This window comes from Zophobas morio, unplaced genomic scaffold, assembly GCF_036711695.1.
Source record: "Zophobas morio isolate AGI-343-1 ecotype UQ-CSIRO unplaced genomic scaffold, CSIRO_AGI_Zmor_V1 ptg000002l, whole genome shotgun sequence".
Lineage (NCBI taxonomy): Eukaryota > Metazoa > Arthropoda > Insecta > Coleoptera > Tenebrionidae > Zophobas > Zophobas morio.
Genome location: NW_026972107.1, coordinates 15797145 through 15818828, shown reverse-complemented (window position 1 = coordinate 15818828; position 21684 = coordinate 15797145). Strand labels below are relative to the sequence as shown.

The following is a 21684-nucleotide window of genomic DNA, read 5'->3' as shown; positions in this document are numbered from 1 at the left end:
AACCCGCTAGTTGTTATTCATTAGCTTTAAAAACCCATTAAATGCACACTAATATTTACATTCCAATAATAGAAAGCGGGGCGGTTTCAATCTCACTAAATAAAAAATGTGGGAATTTGCAATTGAGAAGTGTGGGAACAAAATAAAACTCCAATGCAACAATACAACAATTTGTTATTCAAATCAGCTTTTAACGAATATCACTCTTCACAGTCACTAACAAAAACAACGCACAATGATTTTTGGATTCTATGAATGACCAAAATAATTATAAATGTAACTAATGCAGTCTCATATGACTAACAATAGCCTGATCAGAACCAAATAATTTGCCACAAACTGGACAAGCACACGTTTTAGCTTCAACAATGTTATGTTTTGATTTTCTATGTGCTCTTAATGACACATTCTGTCTGAAGCCCTCACCACAAATTTCACATTTATATGGTGTCTCATTAGTGTGCTGTCTAATATGTGTCTTCAGAGCAAATTTGCTGGAAAAGCCTTTGTGACAATATTCACAAATAAACGGACGCAACTTTAAATGTGCCGTCTTAATATGCTTATTAAGATAGAAAAACGTGAGGAAAGATTTACCACAAGTTTCACAAATATGTGCTTTTTCACCTGAAAATCATAATAAAAAAAATTTAGTCTATTGAATATGAATCTCATACCAGAATGTTTCTTCTTGTGTAGAAGAAAAGGGTACTTTTTTCTAAACTCCTTACCACATTCATCACAAGTGTACATAACTGTACTATGTGTATGAGCTAGATGGCCTCTCAAGCTCTCCAAACTTCTCAAACTCGCTCCACAAAGCTCACAAATTTGGGGACCTGAAGAGTGATTCACTATGTGTTTTTTTAAGTTGCTTTTTGAAATTTCCGCCTCGCAAATGGGACATTTCTTTTTTTGGTGAGTATGATTCATCAGTTGTCTTTTAAACTGAAACTCTTTTTTACACACATTACAAATGAAAGGACCTTTTTCAAGTTCCTTTACTTTAGCTTCTAATAGTAATTTTACAGACTTTTTGGATTTTAAACCAAACTGAAATATTTTTTCAGTATTTGCACCTTCCAAATTCTGGTGAGCCTGCTTCATGTGGATGTTATACAAGCTTTTATAACGAAAAGTTCCGCCACATTTTTTACACCTGTGGCTTATGTTTTTACAATGTTTATGTTTATGAGCAACATGTCCTTTATATTCACTAATATTATTGAATGATTTATTGCAGCAATCACAATTCTGCTTATCACTGAAATGTTCTTGAACATGTTTAACCAACAAAGTGCTTTCTACTTCAACGCCACATATTATGCAATTTGAACAAGATAAATTTAATTTATCTGATTCATTTAAATTATGAATGTTTGCTTCTGTGGATAAACTGACATTATTTATATTTCCATGATCTAACACACAATCAGATTCTTCTAACTTTACTTCAACATTATTCAAGAGCGTCATTTCTCTTAATCTTCTATCAGCTTTCAAAATATTTTGTTGGATATTGAAAGCCAGTTTTATGTTGAGTAAACATTTCATGCAAGAAATAGTCGATACCACATCATTTGGGTTCACCTAAAAAAGAAATCACAATAATTTGAAATTATAGTTTCAGTTTTTACCTTTATTGAAGTAAGTGCCTCTAACATTTCTGAAAAATTGTTTTCTAACAAAGAAAAACAAATAGACGGGTACGCCATACATAACCTACAAATCTTCCCATTCATTACGAATACCCAAAGTAACGATTTTTTCTAAATAAAGCTCCCCTTTTTAAACAATTAATAATTGATTTAAATCAATATCCAACTTCAATTTTAAAATATTCTGAAGGGGACTCAAATATGTCAAATCCATCAAAACAACCGCACGCTGCCAACGTAACAACACAAAAAATCTATTCCCTTCAAAAATAATAAGTTCATTAGCTTCTCCTTTTTACTTTGTTTTCGTGAGTTATTTAAAATAGCGAAAACTTGAACGGTAGGTTGTTAAATTGTATGGTATCACTCGGCGCAACCTCTTCGGACTATCAGTCACCAAAATTGGTGTCAATTTGAAACAATATCGGTGAAAAATTCTCATTTCCTGCGTTTCCACATTTGACGTGTACTTTTGTTGGCAGAACTGTTTGAAGCTTCCGAGAGGAAGATGGTGGCATTTGGCGGGTCGGTGGTTATGATGTCTTTATTTTCGTTTTAAGCGTCGTTGTCGTATGGTTTCTGGCCTTTGTACAAAGAAATTTTAAAAATATATGCAGTAGTCCGCAAACTACACTAGTTAATTAATTGCGCCGATAGCAATGGAACTGATAAGAGGTGTCTGCAGTTTATGTTCAGAAAACACCAGGGTATTAACTTCTTCAGATGCTGAAGAATATTCCAAATTTCTACCAAATATCTTATATGAAAATTTTTTACCGGAGGCTGAGGTAAGCTGAGATTATATTTAAAATAACAATTTTTTCTATTACTAACTTAGTTCCAGAAAATCAAAGGTTTAATTAAAATATGTGTTGTATGCTGTTACAAAATACAAATTGCCATTGAAGTAAAAGACGTATTGAGTACTGAAGATGATCTGCCTGCAAGTGACGAGAAAGTTTGTTGTTTTTGTAAAACAGACAAATCTTTGATGCAGATGGACAAAAATTGGAAGAATTTCCTAGAAAGAACGGAAGGATATCTGACTTCAAACAACTACTCGTTGTGTACTTGTCCCAAATGTTTCTTTTACTTTGACGCGATATACAATTTTAAGACAAAGTTGACGTATAAATTTGTAAGTAACATCACTAATCATCATTCAAATTTAACACTAATATTTTGCAGCCACAGCTAGCTACTCAGAAAAAGAAATCACAGGAAATAGTTCAAAAGCAAGGTGATACTCCTAAAAGAAAATCATTACCTAAGTCACCCCCAAGTTCAAAGAAACGTAAAATTTTTGATAACTGTTTTTCATACTTGCAACCGTTGTGTAATTATAATTATCAGGTTGATGATGAGCTCAAACTCGACAAGAGATTATACAAAAAGATTGCGTACGTTAATCTTAAAAATGCTAAAGACGTTAGCATTAAAGAGACGCCGAAGATGCGCCCGATTATAAAGATTAAATTAAAGCCAAGGAATAAGAAAGGAGAAAAAGATGGCAGCAGTAGGATAGAATATCATATTAGCAAGCCAGAAGAAGTGTCCAGCAAGAGTGACCAACCCAAATCTAAAAGAAGACTTTCTCAAGTTGAGACAACTGAGCCTGCAGAGGAAGTAGAAGAGAAACTAGAAGAAACTCCCAAATCCGCCATTGTTTCAAATCTTGTGCCTAAACGTCGTGTTTCACAACTCATAGACAATGGGGAAAAAGAAGAGAAACAAGAAGATAATGAAAAAGAAAGTAAAGAAGAGACTAAACCTGAAGAAAACACTGATGAGACTGCTACAGATGAACATGAACAATCAGAGTCGCCTGAAGAACCCAAAGAAGAAAAGAGTGAAGAGTTAGACAAAAATGGAATAGATAAATCAGACTCTGAAAATGTTGAGACTAATGTAAGCCTGGAAACTCCACCCAGCGAAGACGTGGTCAATGGCGAAAAATCAGTTATCCCTGCTGTGGAAGCCACAGAAGAACAAGAAATCAAAAAAAGCACAAACGAAGATTCTAATTCATCAGACTCATCAAACACTACAGTGGAAAAAACAAAAACTGAAACCAGCAGTGAAGGAAGTGACTCAGACAGTAATGATCTTAAAGACAAAAATAAAGGTAATTCAGATACAGATGTCCTCAATGGATCAGAAAGGAAAAAGAAAAGAGTTACTTTCAGTGATGAAATTAACAACTGATGAATTAATCATAAGAATTTTTACAATTGGTCAAATCAATTACTAAATGTTTTTTACACAAGACACTCATCGTTCATATTGTAAAGCATATTTTGTTTCTGTTAGACTTTGCTTTGTCGTTTAAACTGATAGTATTTAGTTAGTGTTCATACTTTAAATAAATTATCATTAATATAATTTATTTTTTATTAGTCAAGCGAGCGACATCTTCTAGTGTGTACTCGAAGACACTTTGTCCTGATGCAGTAAAAGAAAATGAGAACTGGGTGTCGTGAAGCCAGAAAAATTTTCTTTCATCAATCCATTCAATTAACTTCATCAGATACGCACGGCCGTCTTCAGTGTTGTCTGCCTTTTGTATTAATTCAATGAAAGCAGGAAATAGTTCTTCACCTAAAATAACAAAGATTTGTTGTACATATTTTAGTACCCAGATTTACAGATAACAGAAGTAATTAAATTTAAATTTTGACACTAGAAGTGACTATTTTGTACTGTTGAAGAAAAAACGCAAATTCTACAAAAATTTAAGCTCAAAGTTTGTAATGCTTGATCAGTCAAAGTTTCTTAGTAGTCTGTCTGAATGTAATGAATACATACGGAATTGTAACGTACACTATTACATTTGTCAGTACTGTGACATCGATGTTTTTATAGCAATGCTATTTATACTAATTAATAAAATAAATAAAAAATACTTCCAAAAGTGATTGGTCGCATTTCACAGGTCATAGACTATAATGAAAAAGTCGATCGCACGTTTCCGTCGGTGTGTCTGTACGTCAAAAAATCTCTGAAAACGTACTAAAAAAAATTTCATTGAAATTTCACGTAGGTACAACTTTTAAAATTATTTTGAAGCTGATACAACGCTAATCTGCATTTGTCTATTAAGGACTGATACCGTTTGACCCGGAGACTGTTTTAGGCGGGTTATCTCCAAGCTCCAGGTTGGGTTCTTATTTCACTACGTTCAGTCAACTATAGATTTGGTTTTGGCTATTTTACGGTATTTACGACAATAAATTCCTTGATTGGGATATCAAGCATTCACTGTTGAACTGGACCACTGGACAAATTGACTGCAGTTTAGGTCACGCGCACGCCGTTTTATTATAAGTTCGAATTATGTAAAACGCTGAGCCATCAAAACAGAGTTACTTAGAGTTTGTTCACCAAGGAGGTCAAAGGGTTACTTATAAATCAGCCTATCTAACCTTACACCTTATCTGTTGCGCACGCAGTCACAGTCAGTTGTTTAACCCATCTCACCCATATTTTTTTTATATCTAAAGCATCTAAAGTCTTTACTTTGGTGTACTTTACGATAATAGACGAACCTGCTGAAATTGCTGCCCACGTTCTCACTTTTTCTCCTCTCCTCATATCTTCGATGTCATGAAACAAAAAAAATCCGTGCATTAGTAATGGCGTAGCTTCAGATGGTTCCTTCTGATTCAGAAAATATTCTCCCATAAATCTGTACGCTTGCGCCACATAAAACACGAGATTATGTTCTTTTGCTAATTTTTTCAAATCCTTTAAACATACCAAACATTCTACTGTTTTTCCGTGTCTACAACAGCAGCACATAAGTAAATGTAAAATATACCTATTACATTAGTTTTTACTGGAGGTACGCTAGCGCCAAAGCAATTTTAGCTTCACATATTCCTTTTACAAAACCACGACGAACTGTACGATGTAGCGTTTTCAACACAGTGGCGATGGCATCTAGTGAACGATTTAAAAGCAATTCGCATCTCCCTCTCAACAGCGAAGCTTCATATTCGTTGTTATGATCACACGCTTCGGCTGCTCGTTTTCGAGCAACGTTGCAAATTTCAAGAGCTTTTTTTGGATCTGTTTTCATAATCAACACGGCCTCTTCTATCAAGACACTATACAATAATCTACAAGATTCAATAAACACTATATCTTGCCGCTTGCCCAAAATTTTAGAACATGTCCATGATTTTCCTTTCGACATGACTCTTGCAAGGTCGAGGTAATACCTACCGGGTTCCATTTTCTTACCCTTTTCTACCAAGTACTTGCCTATGATGAAATAAGCAATAGCTTCTTGTTTGTTGAATTCGTCAGGGTATTCAATCGAAACACACTGATACAAGAGCTGCTCTCCCAACCACCACCAATCCTCCGAACCAAAAGCGTACTGAGCAGCCAAGTGCAACATTTCATCCCATTCCAAACCCACTTTGTCTTCGTTATGGGCTGTTTCTGCAGTGGTTAGACATTTAACTAGCACGTCAAGAGTTGATTTAGAATATTTTAATTGTGGTCTCAACCAGACGACAGTTCCAGGACCAGATTTCTTTCTGGTTCGTTCTTGAAGCTCTATTAATTGCTTAATAAATTCTGCAGAGTTTACGAAACCGTTGTCTTCTAGATCTGCGAGAAGAGATTCGTGATATGGGAGACGATGTTTGCGTATTTGCTGTTTATTCAACACCGGCAAACTTTCTCTGAATTTTTTTCGTAACATTTCTTTTTGTAATCTTTTTAATCGTTCTTTTTTTACAGGCGACATATCATGTTCCAGTGCTAAAACAGGTTCTTCAAACGACACCATGGTTGGTAATGTTTTGGTCTTTTTGGAAAATTTGTACTTGAAAGTGTTTTCAGAAATGCGTCACTTATGTCACAGTTGTACATTGCGTGGATTCCACGAAAATATTTTTAAAATGTTAGGCAACAGGAGATCTATTGTAACTTAACAAAAAAATTGAAAGTTGAATAAAGCTCAACTTTGTACTAAATTGAGTAATTTATTAAGGGTTTTCAACGATATATCTAATAGATATAGTGTCATGGTTTTCAGTGTTTTTCAGTCCCCTCGCTGAGGAAAACTAAATGTTGTGTTTTGATTGGTTCCTGCTTCAGCTTGCTTTACACAACATGATTTCATGAGTATGGAATTAACTAGAGCGAATCCACTTTAACCCAAAAAATCATAGAGAACACAAAATTAGATCAATTCAAAGAAATTAATGTAAGGTGGTTTAAACTACATTAAGTAACGAGAAGAAAACTTGTATAGAGTGATGGTCCGACTACCCAATCAGAAGACCAGTCTGATTGCAACCTCAATTGTTATCTGGCATGAGAGGCTTGCACACCAGAATCTGAGGTACGTCAACGACATTCTGGACAGAAGTAACATCAAGTACGACTGGAACAACCGAGTCTGTGAAGGATGCATTTATGGGAAACAACACTGAATTTCACATCCCAAAAATGAGAAGGTAGCAGCTCAAACATTAGTAGATCTAGTTCAGGTAGATCATGGAGAAATGAACGTCACGTCGATCGGAGAAGCGAATTATTTCCTGATGTTTAAGGATGATTATTCCCACTTTCGAACCGTTTACTATCTGAAGTCGAAGAATGAAACTCCGGACAAACTGAAGATATTTCTGATACAAGTGGAAAATCAATTTGGAAGGAAGGTGAAGGAACTGAGGTCGGATCATGGAACTGAAATAAAGAACAAAATCACAAGTTAGCTTTTGGTGGAGCGAGGAATCAGGCATACGTTCTTAAGATATAGGAGATGTGCCAATAACATCTGGAAAGACTGATGCAGGTCATGAAGATGAAGAATGCGAGTCTGATACAAGTCTTGAGGATGAGAGTGAGAGTCTGGAGGATGAAGATCAAGGACAGGGAAATCTTGAAGGCAAAATTACTGAAGATGAAACAGCACCTCTGACAAGACGAGGACTTCAGCGATATCAATACCGCACCGGCTGAAGTACAAATGTAGCCTTGATAGGAGAAATTCAGGACATCACTGTCAACGAGGCACTGAAGGATCACAAATGGAAGCGTGAGATGCAAGAGGAATTTAATTCTCTTACACAAATGAAGACCTGGAAACTTGTGAAGTGCCCTGAAGGAGTTCGACCGTTGACATGCAGATGGGTGTTATATGAGAAGGCACATGGAAGATTGAAAGCACATCCGGTAGCACGCGGTTTTGCACAGGAAGAAGGAATTGATTATACGGAAACGTTCAGTCCAGAAAATCACACTTGTTCCCTTTGATATCAAGACAGCTTTCCTATACGGCAATCTGGAGGAGGAAATTTACATGCATCAACCAGAAGGGTTTGAAGATGGCACCAACTATGTTTGCAAAGTACAGAAAGGATTATATGAACTGAAACAGGCTGCGAGGAAATGACATGATACGATTTAAAAATTCCTTGAGAAGCAAATAGGAGTACTGAACACCGATCATGATGATCCCTGTTTATATTATAATAAGGATAAGACCATCCTGATGACTTTGTTTATCGTTGACTACGATGAAAAGGAAATCTAAGGGATACTCGACATCATCAACTCCAAATTTGAAATCAGATACAGCCGTCAAGTTCAAAGCAAGATCGCATGTCTCTCTGAATGGAAATTCGCATTGACAAAGAAGACATCTTTATAGGTCACCTAAAATATACAGAGAAGATTATTCGACGCTTCAAATTCGATTCGTGCAATGCAAAGTTAACTCCTATCGAGAAAGGCGTGGTAACAGGAAAAGAGGACAAAATGAACGATCAATCCATACCACCATCTGGACATTAGTTTTGCTGTCAACTTTCTAAGTCTCTTCAACGGAAAGGCAATGATGAGTCACTGGCGAATGGTGAAAAGGGTTTTTCAATATGTATGTACGGTGGAGAACCTGAGACCAAAAACTGCTGGAGTACTTGTGATGAGAGGAGGACCAATTGTCTGGTACACACAGAAACAACGTCTGGTAGCAACCTCGATGGCTGAAGCGGAGTACCGAGCGGCCGTATCTGCAACTGATGATGTTTGTTGGGTCAAAAGAATTTGTCTGGAACTTGGATTTGTAAAGGAAAATAAATCCATCAAATTACTTACCGACAATCAAGCAGCAATTCACATGATGTACAACACACATGAAGGTACTACAAAAGGGAAGAAGCATATAAAATAGAAATCCCACGTAGGTTTTTTCACGAACATGTCAACAAGACAATCACACTTAAATATGTTGATAGTGGTAAGCAACTTGTTGACATATCGCACTGTGAGAGCAATACTCACGTAAGTCAAAATTTGCCGAATTCTTAAATTTATCATTAATGCATAAACAAGTTAATGTAGTTTTAGTATATGTAAGCATAAACGGTTTTTAATAGTTGCGTAATGCTCAAATTCAGCAAAATGTTTGTATTGCATTTCCGAAAATTACGTGTGCACTTAATGCAAGACTGCCGTATCTCAAAAATAAGTGAAATGCACGTAAGCTATGAAGCTATGAGATTTCAGTCGATGTTGATAATAATCTGATACTCCTACTAATTTAGGTACAAATTGAACACAACAAATGCACAATCTCTACTGATATAACTAAGAATTGACCGAAAACATGGAAATCAATTTTTCTTTGAATAGGAAAGGTAGTAAAGTTAATTAGAGCGAAATAAAAAATTTAAAATTTGTCAAAAATTCCGATGGAATTTTGTAACTTCGTATAGAAAGGAAATATATCAGGAAATAATAGTCAATCAATTCCCGAACATCACGACAACGGCGGCATCAGACTTAAATGAAAATGATTAAACAATATTTATGAAGGTCCTTTAGCAATACGTAAAAAAATACGATGGACTGAATCAATTATGTATAAAAAAAACGAATTAAATAAAATTATAACACATTTTATAACAATTTAGCCATAGTAGATGTTGAATGAATTAATACTGTCATCGTTTTGTGTTTTGTTATATTTTTTTCATTACAATGTGTTGCTAGTTTGCTTTTGTCTTAAATTTTTGATATTGTGTACCAGTGGAATAGTCACGTAAGTCAAAATTTCTTGTTTTCTATAACGAGTAGAAGGTTCTACTCTAAAGGAATAAAAATACGATTAATAATAGAGTGACAATACGACTATAATGTATTTCGAAGCCTTCGGTATATAAGATACAAATAATATATAATAAACACTTGGGAATTTTAAATCATCATTACTCAAAACATGGTCTTTTTGAGTTACGTGAGTATCGCTCTCACAGTACGATATTCACAAAGCCCCTCCCACGAAACTTGTTTGAATCACTGCGTTGTAAAATAATTAAGAAGGAGTGTTGAGATTAATTATCTTAATGTAACTTTAACTGCAAAACGTGATGTATATTGGTACTTGTGTAACTAGTCTAGTAATTTTTGTATTTTGGTAGTGAAAGAGTGAGAGAAAGGGATAGAAAGAAAGGAGTAAGGTGAAATGGTGGTGTAATCTTGTAATGTGAAGTGTCTGCGAAATCCGTCTACATCTACGCTAAAATTGTAATTGTCGTGAAGGTTACGCAGTTTTTGCACTATTAAGACACGCTATTCTCTTTAACTGAAAAGGCACCTTTTGAGAATCAGACAAGTACTAAGTGCGCGCGCAACCAACAACTCTAAATGACAACCAGTAATTTATAGGTATCTGATAAGTGATTAGGATCACTGATCACTGAAGGACTTTTTTCAGACTTATATGAACAGAGTTTAAGTTGCAAAGGGTTAAATAAAAATATAATTTTTAGTGTTAACTTTTGTACCTATTTTTTTTAAAACTACAGTGAAATCTTAGAGCAATACCTGGATTGTTGTTTTTCTTAGTGAAAGGTTGTGTAAATATTGAAATTATTTCATTTCATTTAATTTCATTTGCTTTTGAGTATTATACTGAAAATGTTTAATCTTACCAAACACTGCGAGTTTTTTTAAATTAAGTGTCACATTTTGATATCATTTGCGTTCCATGGATCCAAAGTAGGTAGCATTCGGACAGTTGTTGGAAGTACATAACGTATAGGTTCTTAAGATCCTAAAGCTACGTGTGTTAAAACCAGGTTTAAGATCATATTCTTTGTTGCATATGCCTGTCCCAAGAACAAACATATTGAAATCGTCTCCAGTATATCAAATGCTTCAAAACTATGGAGAGGTGGAATCGGAAATTGATATATTTAGTACTTCGCCGGCAAAAATTAAGCAGTTTTTCAGTGTCTAATTCTATATTAACTTAGTTGTTTTTGCCTTTATTTTCTAGTTTTTATTCCTCAGTAATTGGGCTCTCAGCCTGTTGAGGGATTACTCATAATAATAATAATAATAATAATAATAGGTAACAATATTAACTATATAAAATGTATGTAAATAAAATACCCCCATTCAGTGTTTCAAGGTTTCCATCATTTTCCTTGTATGTATGAGAAAGCAAAAATAAATGTTGCAACGTTATTTTTAGTAATTATATAAAAATCACAGTTTCTTATTGAACTACATAATTACCGGCCATTTCACTTTAATTGATTATTCGTCGACCTATAGTTATAGACTTATAAAATACATAAGAAATTATACTTTCACGTCGATTTAAAATTTCGTGTAGATTGAAAGTTTTATATCTGTCAGTGACAACGAAAAGTTAATTTAAATATCTCTTTACAAGATATGATTCATGACCACTGAACAAACGTAGAGGTCGTCGACATATATAGTGTTTTTACTTATCGTGCTTTCTCTCACGATCTTGTTTTTGTTTACAATTTATTAAACGTTTTATGCAAGTACATTTTTCCAAAAATGGGGATTTTTTTTATTGTGCTTACTGATGTATCTGTAATAAATAACTAAAGTGAAAAAATGAAATATTTTCGATTTTATTTAATGTACGTTATTAAAAAAAAGATTATCTCTGGCAGTGATACACTGCCATTTTTAAATAAGACGTGACTAAAATCTATGAAATATTTTTCATTAACTCATTAGCAAACTATCATTCGACCTCAAGGAACAGAAAAGAAGTTTGTCGAAACTTCTTGCAGAACTTTGAGGGAAAAATTGCTACCATATCAACAGTTGTTCTCTCTATCTTACAAGAACATTCCAAACTTAAAGTATGGATGCCTTTTAAAGTCAAAATTTGATCACTGGAGTTATAATAGTCTTAGTTCATATTTTTTCTATGTTATATGGTCAAAATTATATCAAAAGTTACAAAATCACATATAACCTTAAGGGTACTTGTCATATAAATAAACAAACTTACGCGTTTTAGTGGTCACACTTGAACAACATACCTACCTCAGAAGTAGCGGATCATCCAATAACATTTTCATGTTGCAAATTTAAAAATTAGAAACCTCAGATTACAGTGGATGTTGGAAAACTGTTCCAGAACTTACGGTCTGTTATGTTAATTATTACCATTGTTGAGAAATTTATGTTATTTTACAATTTAATTAGCATTTGGCACTTTCATTATCAACAACTTATACATAACTCTCGATAGGAATGGTTACTATTACGTTAAAATAAAGATAACCACATGTTTATTTTCTGACTACTATTATTACTTTTAAAAGATGTTTACATAGTGCTAAAATGTAGGCAAAATAGATGCTGCTCTCAACTTCAAAGCGAGTTTAAAACAGAACGTGTCTTTGGAAACGCCAACAAGTTCAAAGCAACGACCCCAGCATCACCCGGAACACTTACTAAACTAATAAACCACAATTATCGCCTTCCAAACAAAATATTTGAAGAATTTTGTGTCCTACTTGTTTTTTCATGAAAACAATATGCAATTGAAGTTAAAGGAGCAAACTATCAACAATAAAAATATGGAACATTTTCCGGTCAAAAATAAATAATACTGCATATTTAAAATAGTTTCAACCGAATACAATACCAGCGCTTTGTTTATTTCCTGTTAAGTTTGTGGCATTTAACTTCTATTATATGCAGTTTAATTGTCTACACGCTCACTTGTTTCAAATTATAGAAAGGTGACATCGCGTTTACGGAGGTCATTGCTTTTGATTAGTGTTGGTTAGACACAGTTAAAAAAACTTTTAAATTGCAATGTTCGTCAACTACCTCTATTCTTAAACTACACAATTAAATAATCCCACATTTTGTGCTAAAAATATACAGCTTTGTGCTAATACATCAATATTTTGTTAAATATAACAGAATTATGCCTTCGTCATTTTTCTTGGTTCTAATCGCACCCTGAACCCTTCGGCACGTTTGAGGATAATATCGCCTTGCAGTTGGAAATCTTTTTCTTTTAAATCTGAGTAGACACGATAGTTCCTCAGAATGGTAGAAAGAAGAATTTTCAGTTTCAACATGGCATATTTGCGACCTAGACAAAAAGAATCAGTCTGTGCAGACATTTTCTTTTTTTTAAATAACTCACCAACACAGCTGCGAGGTCCAGCACTAAACGGAATAAATGAATAATAATGTCTGTTTGCTGTACGCTCTGGAAGGAAATTATCAGGATCGAATTTATCAGGATTTGGGTAATATTCTTCCAGACGATGAACTTTGAAAGTTGCAATGACCACAGTACAACCGGCAGGAACGATGCAGTCGGTAGAAACTGCAAGAAATTAGTTTAGACCTGTAAACTACATACTTTTTCCAGTAGTACCTAATTTAAGATCTTGATTAAGCTGACGTGCAATAACAGGCACAGGCGGGAACATACGCAAAGTTTCCATCAAACAACGTTCCAAAAATTTCATCTCCAAAGTATCAGCGAAAGTGGCAGGTCTGTCTGAATCTCCAAAAATATCGTACAGTTCCTGTACTACTTTTTCTTGAATATCTTGATGAACTCCCATCACTGACAAGAAAAAGCTGCTACCAGCTGCCGTCGTGTCATGTCCTTCAAACATAATTGTGTCGACTTGTTCCTTGATTTCTTCGTCGTTAATAACAACGCCATTTTGAGAAGCCTCGATCATCAAATCCAAGAAAGCCATTCTCTTCTTTTCTCCAATATCGTTGTCGTCAACATCAAGATCGTCCTTCAAGCCGGCGCTTTGCCCATACGACAACCCTTCAACCACAGTTTTTGATTCGACTTTATCATGACTCTTGGTTTGTAGTTCTAGGGGAACTTCAGCGGTCGAACCGCGGATTCCTTTCGCAAAATCGGCCCGTTTGCGTTTGATGACTTTACGCGTGAGGCTGTGAATGGTGTTGATAAGGCTTTCCTGATATTTTGCGTAACTCGTTCTGTTGAAAATAACGTCAGGTCTCAGCCAGAATTTCGTGTGACGAAGATGTAATATGTCGCACATTTTCATTACAGCCAGTGCGTAGTCGTAGCCACTTTGGTCCTGCGTTTTCTTGCTTACTCCCATCGCGGTTTCTATTTGATTAAAGCACTTAAAGGTGTTTATTTTGGTTGAAAAAAAAATCTTACCTAATAGAATTTCTACCGTTGCCTCTGACATGTAATCGTGACAATCAAATTCCTTTCCAATTTCTTTTTCCAACTTTTTAACAGTATGGCGGCTGTTGGCATTGAATAAGTCGATGAACGACTTGAGAACATTTAAATGGAAAGTTGGGGCAATTAGTTTGCGGTGAGCTTTCCATTTTTGTCCGCTAGAGATTAAGAGACCATCACCCAACCATGGTTTGAAGAATCTGTACTCGGAGGATTTGTCGATGTGTTCATAACTGCTTAAAATCAGTTCGACGTCGCGAGGGTCGGTTAAGAACACCAACAACTTGGTCCCTGCCCATAGCCTGACGACTTTTTGGTATTCAAACGATTTCTGGTAAACGTGGTTGAAGACCTCTAAACAAGAAAGTGAGAGTTGCGAAAAATAAAGCATTACGATTAAAATAATACGACTACATCGTAAACATTGACATAAAATGTGACCTCTTTGTTCTAGTCTAACTACAAATTTATAATTTCAGAAAATGTGGATGACCTTTAAATAAATTGTTATGCAAGTAGCACTTTTTTTTAGAAAAGATTCAACAAGCAGAATATTTAAATTAATTACACAATGTGTTTGTGTACGTGGGAAAATCCAAGGGAAAAAAGAGCAATATTATTTGACAAAAACCGTCAAAGCGGTCAAACTTTTTGTATACAGTCATTTAAAAATAATTCCGGAATATTTTAATATGATATAATTGGACCAAAACGCTAGAACCGGTCAAGCTTTTTATGAACAATTATATTTTCGAAACAATTGTGGAATATTTTAATTGTGTTAAGCTTCTGACGTCAGTGCTAAATTTTTAAATGAATTTTTTAACACGCTTTACAAACGATAATAAATTGACGACTTTTTTAAATAGATTTAACTGGAATCTTTGCATTTCTGTGGTATCTTTAAACAGCAGCGACATGTAAGCAACTAAGGCGAACTAAAACATTTTTAAATATTTTTTCGAACATTGATGAATTGTTTCGATACAGACTTTACTTAAGCGTCAAAATTATATATCACAGTATTTAATTGTTGTTTTTTTAATACAAAAAAATATTAGTGACGTCATAACTTCAAGCTTGTTCCTAAACTGTAGCAAAAAATGCACGGTTTGAATCCGGTTAATTTTAAATTATTTTTTATGTGTTCGTTGTATACGAGTATGTTACTCTAAATACACATATTCTCTCAAAGCTTTCCAAGAACTAATTTCGTAAGTGTGTATACAATTATTTTGTTTCTACTAATCTGATTATTAAAATCGTTTTAGCCAAAAAATATATATATATATATTACACCGTATAAAAACATCAAAAAATTAAAGTAGTGTTATACCAAATGAAAATTAAATATAAAATGTATAATACATACGGTGTGGCTTTCCGATCAAGTCTAAAGCGTTGCCGATGATGGGTAAGCCCGGAGGTCCCGGTAATTTGGCGGCTAATTCCAACATGTGTCTCTTGGAGATCCTCCAGTAAGCGTACCATAGCAGAATTGTCGGGATAAGCAGAAAATAAAATACATTTGATACTGAAGTAATTCCAGTAGGGGCTGTGATGTTTGGAGTTGGCACTGTCGTCGACATTGTCAATCAAGAACTAACTATAAACTAGTGAATGTCCCACCGAAGTGTACACTTAATTCCGCGGGTACCATTTATATCCGTAGTGTTTGACGTAAGAATTTTTTCCATTGGAGTTTTCCTCATAAATAAAACACAATGGGCCGACATTTGCTTCGTATAATTGGTCATTCTAATAATAAATATGTAAGACCTCAATATGGCAGAGGAAGTGCGAGTTAAAAAAAATATTGTATGTGTTTCCACGGACACTGGAAAAATACTGAAACTTGTGTTTTTTTAATCCCGATTTTTCCACAACGCGTAAATAGTAATTAACTAACACTCTACAATTAATTAAAGGATTAAGGAGAGCTATGATTACGCTAAATATTTATTTTTGCTCAATTTAGCTATAAACGTCAAAATTTAAATTTCACGGTTCAAATTTCGACTTAAATTCCAAAAAAGCTCACTACATTAACTAGGAAGTTTTAAATTTTAAATATAATGCCGACTCTTTCGAACACTTTAGTAAAAATAATTCCAATTTAACATCATTACGTGTATAAAATATGAAAAAATCATTGTGGACAACATTGTACAGCAGAGTTCAATAAAAGGTTCTATTGTTTGTTAATGATAGCATACTTAGCAAAATTTTGAATATAATACGCGACTTTTCGTACATATGCATGTAAAAACAGGTGAGTTAAAAATATTCATCAAACTACACAGTTGTGTAAAAAATTGGTCTCATGTTATTTAGTTAGACAGAACTTTTCTTGCCCTTGAAATACAGACGAACAATTACAGTATCTTCGAAAGTACTGTATATTCAAATTTTCTGGAAAATGAGCCGTTCTTGATTTCATCAATAAAATAAATTGCCTCATTCATTAATTTTTTGAGGTACATATATATTGCATGTATATGTCATATTACATATGACGTCATTAATTCTTTGGGAGGAATAAATAAGATTTTAGGGCATTCGGTTTTACAGTGTTAAAGCTAAATTGCGAACTGTTGTTAGACAATTTTGATTGGATGTTTAGGGTAAAAACTCAACACGGATTCATAAACCATAAGTCTACAATTTAAAACTCTTTTACTATGTACAGTTTTGATGTGACGCAATCACATTGTTGGTGGGGAGGATTAGACAAAGTTTATTAGTTAGCGTTTTATATTTCTAAATACATAAATATATTATTTGACAACAATGGTAGCCTCGAAGATTCGACGCAGACGACAGACGTCAAGAAAACTTCAACCTTATTACAATACTTTCTTAATTTAGGCTCAGAAAGTAAAAAGTAAAAATTATTTGGGTTAGGTACTCGATCTAAAAACGTCACATAGCATCGTACATAATCGGACAGCAGCAAATTTTGCTGATTGTTAAAAGCATTGCTGCAAATTGTCATGCTTTCAATTTGTAAAATGTTGAGTTATAACAAAACGGTAAATTATTTAGGCAGAATTTTCCTCGTCTCTCAAGCACAATAAATGCCACTTATTCGTTGGGACTGTCAGCTAAGGTTTATTATTATTTTTTTTTTAATAAGCTGCTGTTCATGTTAATAAGATACAATGACAGTGAGTATTTTCAAGGTGCAATAAACGCGGCTTGAACTAGGTATTGGATTCTAATGCGTGACCTCTCGTACTTCATAAAGGTTCATTGCAAATCTTTTAAACAATCGAGGAGCGCATTTCAGAAAATTTTAAAAGCAAATTATGTAGACTTGTAGCTTTGACCCCATTCAAATATTACGTGTTATGAAAATAATGTACACAGGGTGAGTCACTATAAGTAGAAAAAAATCAAAGATTAATGGTCCTCGGTTCTCTGAGTAACGTAATATATAAAATTATATTCAGTTATACAGAGTGTTGTATTTATAGATTTTTTGATAACTTGATTGCTCTCTACAACTATATTTTATTTTTGAAATCTCACTGCCTACTTTACACAGTTCCATCCAAAAAAACTAAGTTTTGATCACGCAGTTCTATAGTAGATTTTAAAAGTTAGATTACAACTTCTTCAGTATTTTCGTATTTTTTTTTTTTTTTTTATAAACTTGTACGTGTTTTTCAGCGAAATTGTTTCAAACATTTTATTAGCTGAATCGACAGATGCTTTTAAAAATTTCTTATTGTACCTCCATTTTCAGATTTCAAACAGAATAGGTATTTTGTGCAAAAACAACAAATATTTTCCAAATCTTATTTCTTTTTCAGTGATATTTTACTAAATTACAATTCTGATTACATTCCCAAATTATGCAAATCAAGTCGTAAGATTTAAAGAATGTTCAGTATACATGCATATAATATACGAGGGCAACTAGAAATATTATCTACCTATCCATGAAAAAAACAGTTGACACCATTTGTTAAGATACGTTAAATAGTGCCATTTATTCTAGCCCGACACCGTAATTTTTAGTTAAGTTAGATTTTTCATTTCGGGTTTAAAATTTTGTCTAAATAATTTCGGTGGAGACATGAATCCATCGAAGGCGACCTCAGAAATGGAAGACCAAAACCAGCAACAGATACAGAGATGACTCAAAAAGTTGAAGCTATGGTCTTCGAGAATCGGCGTCTGAAAGTTTCGATAATTAGCAGGACATTAGAAATATCCGAATCTAGATTAATAACCATATTGCATGACAATTTGAACATGAGTAAAGTCTCTGCCCGATGGGTTCCATGATTCCTGACATCCGAATAAAAACTGTGCCGAAGGGAAATTTCACGAAATCATTTGGAAACATTTGGCTAATAGAGAAGCGTTTTCGCTGCACGATAAATTCAACGGTGCATAATGCGGCCCGTTGTGCAAGAATTCAGGTTCTTCGAAGTAGATCATCCCCCCTATAGTTCTGATCTAGCTCCGTCTGACTTTTATTTATTCAGATTGTTAAAACTGCATAAAAGAAGCAGTTTACTATTTTTTGACGATCAAGAATAAATTTTTTTAAGGGCATAAATTCATTGGAGAGTAAATGGCGCAAGTGCGTTGATGTAGGGGTGATTATATTCAAAAATAAAATTATCCACAAAATCGTATGTCTTTTGTTTCATAGTCAGGCAAATAATATATTTAGTGGCCCTCGTAGTTATTAGAAGTTCTAAAGCAGTTCCCATAAAATCAGGTGTTTATACGAGTACGTTGTCTTCATAAAGTATGGGACACACTATACAACTAAAAATGTATGTTACATCTCACACTAGTTATGCACAGAACAAATATTATTCTGAAATCTGACAATTAATAACATGAATATGATGTTTAGAAATAAATGGGTCTTTAGTGTTTTATTAATTGAACGAATTAATCCGTAATTAATCTCGAATTAATTAATCCGTAATTAATCTCCCCTTAATCAGCGCTTTGACCTCTTAAATACCAGAGATTTTACTTCCTAAATACTAGCTGTCCATCTGTCCGCCTGTCTGTCAGTCTGTCTGTCCGTTTGTCTGCTTGTCTGTCGTCATGGATCTTTATTAGACAGATAATCTCTCTAATTCTCTCCCAGAAAGTTTACGGCGATTGACTACTTTTATGTTTTCTCGACACTTCATGACTCATAGAGTATGAAAAATTAGGTCTCCTGGCTCCTGGTTCAGTCTGTGTGCCGTCTGTTCAGATTTTTATTAGGCAAATGATCTCCAAAACTATCGGAATTGACGATTCTTTAATGATAAAATTGTTTCTCTCAATCAGTATTGTCAATTATGGATTAATTCGTTCAATTAATAAAACACCAAAGACCCACCATTACTACATACTAACCACACACAAAGTTGTTTTTAAAACAAAAATGTATGTTGTACCTTTTCAATTTCAAAGAAAACTCTTAAAATGAGTAAAAATATTTATTCAAAAATACTAAGATTTACCTATCACTACTTTTACAGCCCCAAAACAAAAATTCGTAATCTCAAACCATTGTTTTTTTACATCAGTAAAATACAAATTTCAAAAGTAGTTACCAAAGTTTTGAGACCATAAAAGCCATGCATTACTTAAATACAGTATAAAACGCAGTCTTAAAAATGAGCACAGTACAAAACTAACATAAATAACTATACATTATGATAATTTAGTGTTCCTCCATGTTTCTCGCAGCAGCCTGGCATTCTTCACACTCCATATCCCCTTCCGGATGTCCTTGGGCACACTGGTTCAATTCCGCCAATTTCTGTTGGCCATATTCTTTAAGAGACTCTAGTGCAGGTTCCACAATTGACTTCGCTTTCTCAATTGCCGGTTCCACAAGCGTTTTCGCCTTTTCAACAGCGGGTTCGACGATAACTTTCGCCTTTTCAACAGCAGGCTCTACCACTGTCTTCGCTGTTTCTACAGCAGGTTCAATTTTTTCGTACGCTGATTTGACGGCGGGTTCGACGTAAGCATAAGCCGCCCCAATTGCGGGGGTGACTGTATTGTTGACGTAGTCTTTCGTGGTGGTGTACATCTGGCAAAGAATCTGAATAAGAGTCATTTTGGGGTCAGATGATTGCAATGACGACGAATGAATAAATATTTTGGATGAATGACATGAGAAGAAACTTACCTCTCCAGGAGGAAGCTTAACTGCTGGAACTTTGTTTTCCACGTAGTCCAGACCAGTACAAAAAACACCGTCAACTTTCTTGATGGGTCCTTCTAGGCCTTGAACTATGGGTGTAGCGATGGGTTTGCCTACTTCAACCGCTTTGTTGACGACACTTTCTGCGGTGTTGCACGTCCACTGGGTGACGCTGTTGTATTCCTGAAAGGTAGAGTTTAGAAACGTCTTTATGGTTTGTTGGTGGGCTTACTTTGACTTTTTCGTAAACGGTGGTCGCGGCGTTGATGGAAGATTCGACTACTGGAAGTTTGACGATCCTGTTGACGGATTCCATGCAAGTTGGATTCATGGGTGAAGTGACTTGGGTATCAGCCATTTTTTCTCTATAATGATAAAAGATCTAATTAAATGAGCTTGTTAACTGTAATCACTAAGATAGCTTTTTGATTGTTTGTTACAAAAACTTGAGTGTGAATCAAATATAAATTTAGGAATTTGAACGGTATCAATAATCTAACTTACTTGATATTAAAAATTTCGAGCAAGTTTTGATTTAACGATATAACAATCACGAGAACTACAAGTAGTCGAGACAGACTAACGAACTAAATTGGTGCCGGAAAGGGAACGTTGATCTGATAATCACCGTAAAAACTAGATAAGAATACAGCGTAAAAGTTTTTATTATCACAGCCGTGTTTTTATTATCACAAAGGTCAAATGAATTTTAGAAGTACCTACATATTTTTATCTTTTAGTTTCCATTAATTCTTTAGATTTTCTAAGTCGAATTAGTGTGTTCATTAATAAAACCTCTAACCAATGACTGCAGTACTTAGTACATATGTTTTTATTATCACAAAGGTCAAATGATTTTAGAAGAATTTTAATATTTTTAGTTTTCATTAATTGCTATTAGATTTTGTAAAGTGTGTAAACTTACTTAGCACCAAATAAATCGACTAATTGTTAATAGATAAAAACTCTATGCACCAAGTGTATAATCCAAATATGTGCAAATATCAAACAGAATTTCTTGTTTCGTGAAATAAAAATTAAAAAATAGAATTGATCTTTTAAGAGAAGCACTATTTCACTAAAAATTGTAATTTGCCTTTATTGTAACACTTTACTGTCATATTAACATAAAATAAACACACTTACGTGAAATTTCACACCGGTAGAATGTTCTAGAGGCACTAAACAAAACAAACACTTCCCTCTGATGCAACGTACAGTTGGGAGCTGAGTTAAGGTCGTCTGGTTGTGGTATAGTATATATAGATAAAGAGTGGGGGTCCCTTGTACTGAACGTGTCTATTATGAATCACATGATACCCCACATAAGTACAGTAGTAACGCCAAAG

The 21684-nt window shown here is 34.3% G+C and overlaps 5 protein-coding genes across 7 annotated transcripts; 1 reads left to right on the top strand and 4 right to left on the bottom strand.

Annotated features, from left to right (window-relative positions):
* Nucleotides 1-157: 157 nt before the first annotated feature.
* LOC135128916 (gastrula zinc finger protein XlCGF46.1-like) lies at nt 158-1890 on the bottom strand. The gene is made up of 3 exons (XM_064055996.1): nt 1638-1890; nt 678-1590; nt 158-627 (listed from the first exon to the last, which is right to left on the bottom strand). Exons 1-3 carry the CDS (start codon nt 1740-1742, stop codon nt 281-283), a joined length of 1365 nt encoding a protein of 454 aa, XP_063912066.1. The 5' UTR covers nt 1743-1890; the 3' UTR covers nt 158-280.
* Nucleotides 1891-1993: 103 nt separating this feature from the next.
* Nucleotides 1994-4040, top strand: LOC135128896 (uncharacterized). The gene is made up of 4 exons (XM_064055978.1): nt 1994-2085; nt 2141-2446; nt 2497-2796; nt 2847-4040. Exons 2-4 carry the CDS (start codon nt 2318-2320, stop codon nt 3861-3863), a joined length of 1446 nt encoding a protein of 481 aa, XP_063912048.1. The 5' UTR covers nt 1994-2085; nt 2141-2317; the 3' UTR covers nt 3864-4040.
* Nucleotides 4036-6525, bottom strand: LOC135128907 (uncharacterized). Its single transcript, XM_064055989.1, has 3 exons — nt 5495-6525; nt 5204-5439; nt 4036-4256 (listed from the first exon to the last, which is right to left on the bottom strand). The coding sequence occupies exons 1-3, from the start codon at nt 6454-6456 to the stop codon at nt 4042-4044; spliced, it is 1413 nt and encodes a 470-aa protein (XP_063912059.1). The 5' UTR covers nt 6457-6525; the 3' UTR covers nt 4036-4041.
* Nucleotides 6526-12764: 6239 nt separating this feature from the next.
* LOC135128856 (cytochrome P450 4g15) lies at nt 12765-15808 on the bottom strand. Its single transcript, XM_064055937.1, has 5 exons — nt 15533-15808; nt 14134-14514; nt 13354-14079; nt 13117-13302; nt 12765-13062 (listed from the first exon to the last, which is right to left on the bottom strand). Exons 1-5 carry the CDS (start codon nt 15747-15749, stop codon nt 12890-12892), a joined length of 1683 nt encoding a protein of 560 aa, XP_063912007.1. The 5' UTR covers nt 15750-15808; the 3' UTR covers nt 12765-12889.
* A 3797-nt stretch (nt 15809-19605) lies between these two features.
* On the bottom strand, nt 19606-21591 carry LOC135128878 (lipid storage droplets surface-binding protein 2-like). Of its 3 annotated transcripts, none has more exons than XM_064055955.1 (4): nt 21482-21591; nt 20568-20700; nt 20321-20518; nt 19606-20233 (listed from the first exon to the last, which is right to left on the bottom strand). In XM_064055955.1, exons 2-4 carry the CDS (start codon nt 20691-20693, stop codon nt 19847-19849), a joined length of 711 nt encoding a protein of 236 aa, XP_063912025.1. In that variant the 5' UTR covers nt 20694-20700; nt 21482-21591; the 3' UTR covers nt 19606-19846. The 3 variants fall into 3 exon arrangements, with proteins under 3 accessions (XP_063912025.1, XP_063912040.1, XP_063912032.1); XM_064055970.1 differs by having other exon boundaries at nt 19606-20221; XM_064055962.1 differs by lacking the exon at nt 21482-21591 and adding an exon at nt 20840-21007.
* Nucleotides 21592-21684: the final 93 nt, after the last annotated feature.

Coding starts and splice junctions, on each gene's coding strand:
- LOC135128916 (XM_064055996.1), bottom strand. CDS start 1,742: ATGAATGGGAAGATTTGTAGGTTATGTATGGCGTACCCGTCTATTTGT. Junction 1,591..1,637: donor AGGCACTTACTTCAATAAAG/GTAAAAACTGAA, acceptor TTTCTTTTTTAG/GTGAACCCAAATGATGTGGT. Junction 628..677: donor ACACAAGAAGAAACATTCTG/GTATGAGATTCA, acceptor TATGATTTTCAG/GTGAAAAAGCACATATTTGT.
- LOC135128896 (XM_064055978.1), top strand. CDS start 2,318: ATGGAACTGATAAGAGGTGTCTGCAGTTTATGTTCAGAAAACACCAGG. Junction 2,447..2,496: donor ATTTTTTACCGGAGGCTGAG/GTAAGCTGAGAT, acceptor TTACTAACTTAG/TTCCAGAAAATCAAAGGTTT. Junction 2,797..2,846: donor CAAAGTTGACGTATAAATTT/GTAAGTAACATC, acceptor AATATTTTGCAG/CCACAGCTAGCTACTCAGAA.
- LOC135128907 (XM_064055989.1), bottom strand. CDS start 6,456: ATGGTGTCGTTTGAAGAACCTGTTTTAGCACTGGAACATGATATGTCG. Junction 5,440..5,494: donor TTGGCGCTAGCGTACCTCCA/GTAAAAACTAAT, acceptor CTGCTGTTGTAG/ACACGGAAAAACAGTAGAAT. Junction 4,257..5,203: donor GTGGGCAGCAATTTCAGCAG/GTTCGTCTATTA, acceptor TTGTTATTTTAG/GTGAAGAACTATTTCCTGCT.
- LOC135128856 (XM_064055937.1), bottom strand. CDS start 15,749: ATGTCGACGACAGTGCCAACTCCAAACATCACAGCCCCTACTGGAATT. Junction 14,515..15,532: donor CTTGATCGGAAAGCCACACC/GTATGTATTATA, acceptor TTTCTTGTTTAG/AGGTCTTCAACCACGTTTAC. Junction 13,303..13,353: donor TAATCAAGATCTTAAATTAG/GTACTACTGGAA, acceptor AATTTCTTGCAG/TTTCTACCGACTGCATCGTT.
- LOC135128878 (XM_064055955.1), bottom strand. CDS start 20,693: ATGGCTGATACCCAAGTCACTTCACCCATGAATCCAACTTGCATGGAA. Junction 20,519..20,567: donor CCGTTTACGAAAAAGTCAAA/GTAAGCCCACCA, acceptor TCTACCTTTCAG/GAATACAACAGCGTCACCCA. Junction 20,234..20,320: donor TTAAGCTTCCTCCTGGAGAG/GTAAGTTTCTTC, acceptor ACTCTTATTCAG/ATTCTTTGCCAGATGTACAC.